The 11,062-nt window shown below is 39.7% G+C and overlaps 1 protein-coding gene across 1 annotated transcript; it reads right to left on the minus strand.

The window, feature by feature from the left end:
- Window positions 1–341: 341 nt before the first annotated feature.
- On the minus strand, window positions 342–10,494 carry fam117ba (family with sequence similarity 117 member Ba). Its single transcript, XM_067493562.1, has 8 exons — window positions 10,006–10,494; window positions 7,426–7,681; window positions 6,120–6,203; window positions 5,923–6,033; window positions 3,878–4,021; window positions 3,562–3,769; window positions 3,349–3,469; window positions 342–3,198 (listed from the first exon to the last, which is right to left on the minus strand). Exons 2-8 carry the CDS (start codon window positions 7,444–7,446, stop codon window positions 2,973–2,975), a joined length of 915 nt encoding a protein of 304 aa, XP_067349663.1. The 5' UTR covers window positions 7,447–7,681; window positions 10,006–10,494; the 3' UTR covers window positions 342–2,972.
- Window positions 10,495–11,062: the final 568 nt, after the last annotated feature.

An 11,062-nucleotide genomic window follows, 5' to 3' on the forward strand; every position in this document is an offset into this window, starting at 1 on the left:
CGTACACAAAATTAAACCAAATCCTCATTTATGACATTTGTGTGCCTGTGTGAGTGACATTCAATGGAGCTAAGGCAATGAGAGTGTATTATGGGATACATTTACGTTTTTTTGAGTGAGACGACTCAGAAAAACAATTTTTAGACGATGCACATTATCTGCTGGGGAAATAAATACACCCCTCCTTTTGCAGTAACTATCAATACTCTAATTGCTTTGCATTTGTTTTGTTTTTGAAAAGTTGAAAATAAACTATTAGACACACAAAGGAAACTACTGTATTTCTGTCACATGTATTTCACTGTTGAAACAGAATGTAAAATGAATCACAAAATGCTTCATTTAATTCAACTATGCCTTTTTATTTCACTCAAGGGGTTTAACAGATGAAAACGTGGCAGTTCTATTTCCAATAAACTGGACAAGCAAACAAAAGAAAGATCACTGTGTCGAGCCTCATTCCAATATGCTATTAATCCACTTTATAAAAGAAAATTGGAAATAAATCTGTACTTCGCCATTTATGAATCTGCTTAGTCAAACTACTTTTTGTAAACATACTGTGTATCTAGAAATGTCAAACAAGAATAGTTTGCTGTTTTTCAGCTAAGTAGATATCTCATTTTGGAACAGAACTCATTTCTTCCTCATTTCTTGTATAACTGAAGCTTTTAACCATTTTGTAACTGGTTGATCGTTCAGGTCACTAAACAAATGACATTCACACTCTCTCCAACTACTCTGCTACAGGTCATTCAGGATTCCCACTGTGAGAGGCTACATAGTTAAAAGTTGAGTTGCTCTCTTAAAAGTAGTGTAGACTTGTTAGTGTGCGCTGACGAGTTAGTATAGCTCGTTTCTTATTCACTACAACCTGAGGTGGATGATGTAATCTATTATTAATTAAAATTCTCTGAAGACCCATATTATACTCCTGTCTGATAAATAAATACATTATTATTCACAATAATGAGATGTAGTAATTCACAGTATTCAGAGGAGGAAGGAAAAGAGGTTATTTGATACAATTCGACTCATTCAGATACATATTGTCAGCCGATATTACAAACACAGTGTGCCTATATATTTACAAATCCAGTACATTCCTATCTCACTGCAGCAGGCACAGTCAAATAGTATTGACATGTACAGGAGGCTGGGCCATTGCATCAAGAGGCGGTAAACCAACAAAAGTACACTGCACCATAAGAGTAGTCTTAAAAAAAAACGTTTTTTTGTTTTACTAAGCTAAAACTACACTATATTTTGAGTGTTTAACTTCAGGTTAGAGTTTTAAAAAGAGTACTTGGACAGTATCACATTGAAATTTTAGGGTCTAAAGTGGGATGTCAAAATACCGTTGCATATTTAGTTCTGAATATTTAAAGCTGCATTACCTGATTTTTGGCCAGTATAGGGCAGCAGAAAAAAACGCTGCAAAAACAACCGGTTCTGCTTTTACGTAGATTTGGCAAACTTACCTATTTATACATCCAGCAGACTTAACGTTTTTATTGTTCTAGGGACAATGCACATTATAACAAAATTAACTGTGATAGTGTTAGCCAAAAGGCACATTTTTAACCATTGTCCCTGCCAGATATTGAATAAGCATTTTATCTTTCATTTGATTGGGTGTTTCTGATCTGATTAAATGAGTGATCACTTCTAGTCTCCATCAATTCTTGAGGGAAGTATCTGGCTTTGGCTTTTAAATGGTCCATTGTTCACCAGCCAGTTATATTGCAGCAATCCATTGATAAAATTCAATACTCACTCAAGGAAACTACTCATATTTAACTCAGTAGTTTGTGTTTAACCCTACAACTTTAAGTATCTCCCACAGTCTGCAGTGTAGTGTCTGGGTTCACCGACCTCCCTATGATCAGGGCCCTGCAAGCCAGAGGGGTCTGTCCTTTAAGGATGAGACCCTTCTGGACAAATTTCACAACAACACAAGCAACAAGGGAGAGAAAAGAGGAAGAAAAGGTGGTGAAGTTAAAAAAAAAAAAAAAAAAAAAAAAAAAAAAAGGACATTGTGAGCAAAGGCTGGCGCTTGGAAAGGAAAGGAGGGGCAGCAGACACAGGTTGAACATGCTGCACATCATAGTCCTGGCCTGTGTTTCCCATAGATACACACTTCCCAGCAGGGGCTCAGTTCACTGCTACCAGTTAGTGTAACAAAGGCATCAGCATGAGCCAGTTTACCTTAAGCTTTTAATGTAAACGGCTGATAAAAGTACAAAACACGTCTATATTTGGTTCTCAGGTGGTCTAAATATAGACTACTGTCCCTGTGTTGGCCCTGCCCTTGTGTCGAGTATGTATCTATGGCCATCATAGTACAGTGATCATGTGTGTCATTCTAAAGCTCAAACATGACCAGAGCACCAAGTTGGTTTAGGGAAACTGAGCGGTCTAAAATATCAGGCACATTTTAAACGTCTCCTTAGCACAACCCTTCAAGTTTTGCTACGTTATATCTGGCAGCACCAAAATTAGCCTCCGTGGTCAATCTATTGGTCGCAAAGGAACCCAGCTGCCTTTTTTTTTTTTTAATAATGGAAGGCATATTTTATATCAAGAGAAATAACTACAGATAGAAAAAGAGATTTGTCCATGGAAACGTACCATGGTATAATACAATGAAATCAAAGAGTTTGTCCTTTTGCTCTTTTCCTCCCAAAAAATTGAACATAACCAGCACTAAATGTAGAAGAAAGCGATGAAATGTCAGTTGCAAACCTCCGCCCAGGGCTGGAGGACTCTCACATTGTTGTCTGAAGAGGAGAGGCAGTGGGAAGCGCTTTTTCAACAAGATAAGGACATCAGAGAGCTTAGCTGGCATGCTGAAGGCATTTTTTGGAGCAGAAGGGTTGTTTCCTCCTTTTAAATGTTTTCAGATATTTTTTTTTTTTTTTTCGAGGGGTGGGGTGGTTGTTTTTAGGACTTGTGGTGACTTGAAACACTTGTCAGAAGCTCTCGGGCTCCTCCAGGAGGCAGGGCTGGGTGGACAGAGGCACGAGGGACGGGGACAGGCTTCGCAGGCCCACCCCGGGGCGAAAGCTGAGGTCTGGGGCGGGTAGTAAGGGCTTCAGGATACTGACGAGGCAAAAGGCAGAGCCGCTGTTAGGGATGAAGTTGACCTTGTTACGGTCGGGGCTCAGGAAGGGAGGAATTTCCTGCAAAGGTTTGGGCCTGAGAACACACATGCAGAGAAACAGTTACAAGCAAGAAAAGAATTTTCTTCAGACAGGAAATGTTTGCCCTGTGATTCATTTGTAGGGCCACTGTGGGATCTATCTATATCCTGCATGCTTTTACTATATGTTTTCTCTCTCTACTCACATGGACTCCTCAAACACTTTGACCTTCTCGCAGCCTTCTGGAGGTTCTCTCTTGAACATGTAGCTGTTGTTAGGTCTTGGTGAGGCAGCATATTTAGGCAGTGGGGAGTAGGGGCCCAGCTCTGAGGACAGCCACAAAGGGGACAATGAATGATCAGGTCCAACAACAGACGTTGTGATATGCATATGTTATAATATGGTGAGTATGGATCACCTTTATCCTCGTAGGGGCTGCCTCCACCTGTGTCGTTGAGGACGGTGAGGTAGGAGGGTGAGATGGAATCGGGACGGCTACTGCAGTTGCTATGGTTACCACTCAGGCCCCCCCCTGAAGGTGTCTGTGTGTCGATGCTGCGGGTGCTGCTGCTGCGCTGTGGGGGGACGGGTGGAGGTGCACGATGCCCATCTGGAACATCTTGTGGCTGTTTATCACACACACACACACACACATTCCGGGTCACAATAATCTCTGATGATGGGGTGGAAATGATAGACTGTACATGTTAAGCATCATTATTAGTGGAACTTACAACTATGGTCTCGTCCTTCTCTGGGGTGTCTCTGATAATGATGCGCTCAATCTCCTGGTTGAGGCCCTCCACGCTGTTGCGGAAACGAGGGGCAGATGACTTGGATATAGGGATGGGTATAAGAATGGTCTTCGGCGTAGGTGACTGCAACACGCACACAAAGACACGTGTCTGCATTAAATCCAGATTCTGCACCTGTTTACAGAGCCTTGCAAAAGTATATCCATAACCTTTGAAATGTTCCACATTTTGTCACATTACAACCACAAATGTAAATGTATTTTATTGGGATTTTAACACAAAGTCATACATAATTGTGATGTCAGAGTAAAATGATAAATGGTTTTCAAAAATCTGTTACAAATAAATATCTGAAAAGTGTGGCGTGCATTTTTATTCATCCTCCTTTACTGATACTACAAACTAAAACCCAGTGGAATCAACTGCCTTCAGAAGTCACCTAATTAGTAGAGTCCTGCAGTCAGAGTCAATCTTAAATGAAAACCTATTAGAGTGTGCTAGTGTGCAGGACTTGAGACTGGGACAGAGGTTCACCTTCCAGCAGGACAACAACCCTAAACATGCAGCCAGAGCTACAATGGAGTAGTTAAGATTAAAGCATATTCATGTGTTAGAATGACCCAGGCAAAGTCCAGACCTAAATCCAATTGAGAATCTGTGGCATGACTTGAAAATAGCTGTTCATAGATGCTATTGCATAGATGCTCTCCACCCACTGACTGAGCCTGAGCTTTTTGCAAAGAAGAATGGGCAAAAATGTCACTCTCTAGATGTGCAAAGCTGGTAGAGACATACCCCAAAAGACTTGCGGCTGTAATTGCAGCAAAAGGTGGTTCTACAAGTATTGATTATGTACCACTTTGTGTTGGTCTATCACATAAAATCCCAATAAAATACATTTACATTTGTGGTTGTAACGTGACAAAATGTGGAAAATTTCAAGACGTATACTTACTTTTGCAATGCACTGTACAGATGTTGCACTGAGCATGAAGGTTCTCCCAACAGATAAAACAAATGTTAACATGTGCTTATTGATAAGCACATAAGAAAAATGAGAGCTGCACTTCTATCACACAGCAGGTATCCATAAATCAAAAAACAGTCTCACAAACAGCAGACGTACTGAATCATGTCTCAGTTCAGGTAACAGTGTACTATGAGAATTGCTGAAACGGCTGCGTTAGCTGATTTTCTTCAAAATACAAGATTACAGAAACTTTATGTGAAACTACACACACTTTCATTCCTCTATTTTCTTTTTTAAACGGCACAACAGAAGTTAATAAACTCAGCCGAAGCTAAACCTTAACTCTGTGCTGAAAAGTAAATAACAAATAGCATGTCTCCCTATCTAATATCTCACGGGGTCTGGTGACAGTGGCAGATGCCAAATCAACATGTGAAACATCTTCCACTGTAGTGACTCCTGAAGGGACAAGCTGAAAGCCGTTGACCTATACTTATATCTGCCAAAAATTACTAGAACTGCAACAATGCACATTTCATTAAGTGTATGTTAACTGTCGCACTAATTATAACTTTGTTTTGTCATTTTCCCCTTTGTCCTTTTTGGTTTCTTGCTTCATGTTCAAACCAGATTGGAATGGAACTTCCTGCTAGCTGGTGGCTCTTTGTATTCAAATCATTGAGAGCAAAGCTGCATGATATAGACAGTGTTTTTGTCTCTCTCTGTCTCATAGCGAGGCCCAGAAAGGAAGAATGGTGTGTATCCGACTTCACTTGGAGAGACTGATTATGACAGTCACCAATGCAGGAGGGTGCACGAGCACATGTGTCTGCATTGTCGGAGGAAGCTAGTTTGAGTCATTCTGCATAAACCAGAAGCTGTTAAAACCCCTCCCATCACATTAAAAAATTATCAGAGAACACATACTCCAGAGGAGAAAAGAGACATGGAAAATAAGGGACGTCCTTAAAATTCTCCAGTTTAGGGAGGCAGCCTCATTCCTGAGACAGAGACACTGACCCACTCCCTCGAGTCCTCTGTTTGTATTGGTCACCTGTGACTGGATGATTGTATGGCTGCCATTGAATGGAGACTTGCGCTCTTTATCCCTCCGATGGCGGCTGCTGCGTTTGCTGCGTTGAAGCTGCTGCCGCAACTTGGCGATCTACAGGGATTCACAGACAGTTTGTTAGATACACCTAGCGATGATTAACAGCCTAACTTGTTGTATTAGCTAGGAAGGACACTTACTTCCTTTAGCTGGTCGGTGCTCCCACAGGAGGCCGAGCGTTTGTGAGAGCCCCTCCTTCTCTCATCTGCCCAGGCCCTGGGGGTCTGACACGCAAACACACAAACACACACACAATTGCAAAAAAAAAACCAAAAAAATATTACAAGACATAGGAGGAAAAATTTACCAGTAAAACCAAGAGTAATAAATGCACCAATAATGTAATTAGTCCAATATTTGTTTTAACCTGCTTGAAGTCCTGCATATGTGTGATTAAGGCCAGGCCTATTCTGTAACATCCTAAAACTCATTGTCTAATGTGTGTCTGTCCTTGTGTTGTTGTGTTTAAAGAAATTAGAACAAAATTATTAAAAATATGTTTGTGGAAAAAAGTCTTGTGAAAAAAAGAAAAACAAAGTAGATGTGTCTGTGAGCAGTCACTCAGCCAATGTTGCCTTTGACTTCCCTATGCCTACAGTATCTAATGCTGCAAGACCATTAGCCTAGTTTTGCTACGCTCTTATGTCCTTAACAAAATCTGTCACTACTGAAAAGTTCTGACTGAGATGTTTAAAGAACAAAAAAGGTTTGTAGGATTGAATTATAGACATGCTGTAAACTGTCTAATGAACATCATCTGAGGTGTTGCTGAAATGGCTATTTGACCACACATTCCTTCATCAGTTCATGATCTTAAATATCCTACTACTCCAGTTTGACCTGAGTCATTCCCTAGGTGACAGAGGCAAGAACTCATGATGCAATCATCTGCAATCTATCTCAGCCTGTTTGCATCGATTGCATGCTTCATAAACACACATATATCTAGCAGTCACTCAAGTTTGGATTGTTTGAAGCAATAAGCAACATATATGAAAACACTCTATCCTACAGTACATGACTTTTCATAGAATATAAGGCTGCATTTTTCACAAGCATATGATTCAGTAAATCGTGACATTTTAAATTATGTAACTACTACAGGATTTTCACAACACAATAACATATTTCTAATAATTTGTTAGAATAATGGGTTTTCTTTCTCACAAAGCACCAATAAAGTGTAGTATTCTTGGGCCACTATTTTTCACATACATTTCTATGTTTATCAAATGCTTCCAACATAGTTTATAATTAATATCTCTATAACTATATGCAGAATGTAATAATAATTTACACAGACATTCATAAACTTTGGAGACTTAATCGTACTAACTTTGGTGAACATAACTTTTGATCTAGTGTCACCATGAGGTCAAATTTTTCATGTGCCTAATACTTTGATTTATTAGCAAATGTGTGCATGTGGTTATGTTTAACGCTTACCTGCGTGGCTTTGTCCCTCATGTAAGGAACGTGTTGGTGCTGGCTGTCTTCCTGAGGCCAGGGACCTGTCAGGTGAGAGCCAGCGAGCGCGCCCTGTGAGGGCCACAGCTGGATGCGATGGCAGGAGACCGAGAGGAGAATTATGAGCTGAGTGCTTGGATGGGGAGTTGGGGGGTGGGGGGGGTGGGGGGGCAACAGGGGACACCAGAGGAGAACCACTGAGAGAGATGTGGGAGGTTAAGGCCACTGATTCAGTCTGAGGGGGAAAGAGACAGAGGAGATGCAAACAAGTTGTCAGAACATGGTAAACACATCAACAAATCAACAGACATACAGCTGGCCTGCAGGATAAGCTCAGGGCTGTCTAGGTTTGTCTGTATGTGTGTATGTTGGTGGATTGATCTTAATCCCTCCTTTGCTGGGTGAAGCACATATGCCCCCCTAAATCTCCCACAGCTCCCTCACACACCTCGGTCAATGTCATTAAAAGAGCTTAAAGTGGGGGAGGTGGGTACTGTGCAATATGCTGAAGTAGCAGCAGGAGATATTGTAAATCTAGTAGTTAAATATTGTCTTTATCTTTTAGACTCCAGTTTGGCATTGAAAAGTAAACATAATGATAAATTATAAATGCAGAAACTAAATTGGAAAACCCGAAAAAATTAATAGTAGTCATAAATTGCTGCTTGTCTTTATTTTCTGTAATGGTAAACTAAACAGTTCAGAGTTTTTGGGGAATGGTTTGGACAAACAATTTGAAGATATCACCTTAATATTTATAAACTTCAGATTTGTTTCCTTTATACACCCAATTCATTGAAATTGAAAATAAAATATGAAAATAAATGTAGGTTGTAGCCCTAATCTACAAGAATGTAATTGTGCATGGATACTGGTAATAAATACATTTTGTAAATGAAACTGATTATGATAAAAAAAATTACACACAAATGTATATCTTTCAAAAACTGTGAAAACAGTCACAGTAATGTCAGTATCGCTCTACAGTGAGCAAAGGTTTGCCACCACAAGTGAAGTTTTAAATGTGGAAGAAGAAAATGGGTTACTTGTGGGTTGCTGGCTGTTTTATGAAATACTATTACTGAGAGAATAATGTGCAAAGATTTTTAAGTCAAGCTTTCATAATTTCTACTCAAACAAAAAGGCAACTGTTAAATTTTATTATTCATATAGATAATCTGGGGTTTTACAAAATAGTTGTCACTAGTTATGCCATTTGAACAGGGGAGCATTACAACACCCAGTGTAGTGCATGCAAAGCGCCTTGGAGGGTAAAGTATTGCTCCCAACAGGAACTGAAAATTTCCCCAATACTGCCGACATCTACCTGCACATTCAGCATGCATACAAACATACAAACACACACAAACACATAGACGCTGCATCGACAAGCAGTGCTGGTCCTGGATCTAAATTTGGCTGGGGCCTTGACCAGTGGACATCACTGTTGCTAGGGGACAGGGCTGACTGGTCTTCATTAGCACACAGCTGTGCTTGTCTATGTGTGTGTGTGTATTTGTGTGAGTAAGTAAACATGGATTTGGGCATCGTCAGTCTACTAGAAAAATGCCAAGCTATGTTTATTTTGACTGCTGCTTTTTCTGTCTGTGCCCACAAATCTGCTGTAGGCTGACAGCAGTAGTAGCAATATTAGGTGTAACTGTAGTAGTTGTGTAGTGGCTTAGCCTGCTATCATATTCAAACACCCACCACACAGAAGGCCATATTGTTTGTAAGGGATATAAATTCATATTATTTTAATGCACCCCACTGTTACCACAATGAGGTCACTTAATCCAGATATAAAAATGATTGTATTGTCCTGAGTGTAAAAGTAGGGCAGCCAGCTTGCACACAATAAACACAAGATCTAAACACACTTTTTTATATAAAATATTAGAAACCCAAATGGACTTTAAATTGCTAATTTGGATGACTCCTAACCCAAACACGTTTATTTCGTTAGAACATTATAAAGATATTTATGTATATATGTATATAAATATATATACATATATACACAAATTCTAATAGTATGCATACATATATATATATATATATATACACACACACACACACACACACACACACACACACACACACACACACACACAGACTGAGAAACCAGCTAAAATTCACACTTGAGACTGGGAACCAGTATATTTCTAAACATTATTGGAAACAAAAGCTACCAAAAACAAATGCCGTTTAATTCTCTTTGTTTCACTTAATGCTTTCTCTTGTTTACACAGATGCCTTTGCATGTTTGACTACAATGTAAAAAAAAATTAAGGAACAAGATGGTGCTGCAACTAAACAAGATAAAATATAAACATTTCTCTTTTGCATTAATAACACTACACCTAATAAGAAATTGCATGCAGCAGTTTGTGCTGTGTATGCAATACAATGTAGTACAGATGTGTTAATAAGAGACAGGCATGTAAACCTTAAACACACTCCATACTAGTGCAAACCCCCATGCTCCTGCAGATGATAGCCGAGCATCATCCAGACAGAGGACGCTGTGGTTGGATGTAGAAGGAAAAACACACTCACCTACAGTAATAGGATCTAGCAGCGCTGCATCCACACGGACATGGAGCTCCTCAGCAGCCCGGTTCCTGTTGATATATACTGCTACTCGAAGCTGCTACTGAGGCAGTAGTGAGAGGCAGGGCAGAGCTTGGGCTACAAGGGAGGAGAGCCCTCTTCGGTAGAAATTGGCCGACATAAAAAATGATTTGGTGGATACAGTAGTGTCAAAATGGGGCGTTGCTGTGTTCGTACCCTGCCTCCTCGTCGTCGCGGATGGATGGTGCGTGTTTCGCTACACAGAGGCTCTCCGGTTGAAAAAAAGACAAGAATTTAAAAGAAGGAAAATGCGTTGTGAATCCTCACCTGAGTTAGCGAGGTGTTTGAAAACGATAGAAAAAAATAACAGAGGGATAGAAAATAGAGAAGGGATAGAAAGAAGACGGTGATGCTGGGCTAGCCTTGGTTCACACGACGGGAGAGGGACCAGTGTGAAGTAGACAGGAATCAAGGGAACAGCTTCCGGTTGTCGTTTTCAAAGTAAATATTTTGATGATGCACACGAACCACCGGGGGGGTGGTGCCGGTCCCAAGCCTCGATAAAATGACAGGGCTGCGAAAGGAACGGCATCGGTAAAAGAAAAACTCATGCCGAATCAACGTAAGGAACACATTTAACTGTGGCAATTTTACAGTTTTACTAAGAAAATAATGTATTTTAAACAGAATTAAGTTTAATGTTAACAATCACAAGCACAAAAAATCTGATGGAAATATTAATTTCTATTTAGTAGTACCGTTTTTACTAACACTTATAATTTCTTCTGTGCATGAACAGTTAGCTTTCCCCCCGGTATATACAGTTTGCAAAAAATAATTATATTATAGATGCTGTCATATAATATTTTAGAGTATGTTATGAAATTGTCATTTAATTGAATAGGAAGAACAAACCATATACTTATCATACTTTTGGTAGGAATGGCTACTGTGTTAATATTGTTCCGCTTTTGTTCTGGTTGCCACTAGTTTTTAGTTTAATAATGTCTGTTTAATTATTTAATATTTGTTTGAAGCAAAT

The sequence above is a fragment of the Channa argus genome, chromosome 23, assembly GCF_033026475.1.
Source record: "Channa argus isolate prfri chromosome 23, Channa argus male v1.0, whole genome shotgun sequence".
Taxonomy (NCBI): Eukaryota; Metazoa; Chordata; class Actinopteri; order Anabantiformes; family Channidae; genus Channa; species Channa argus.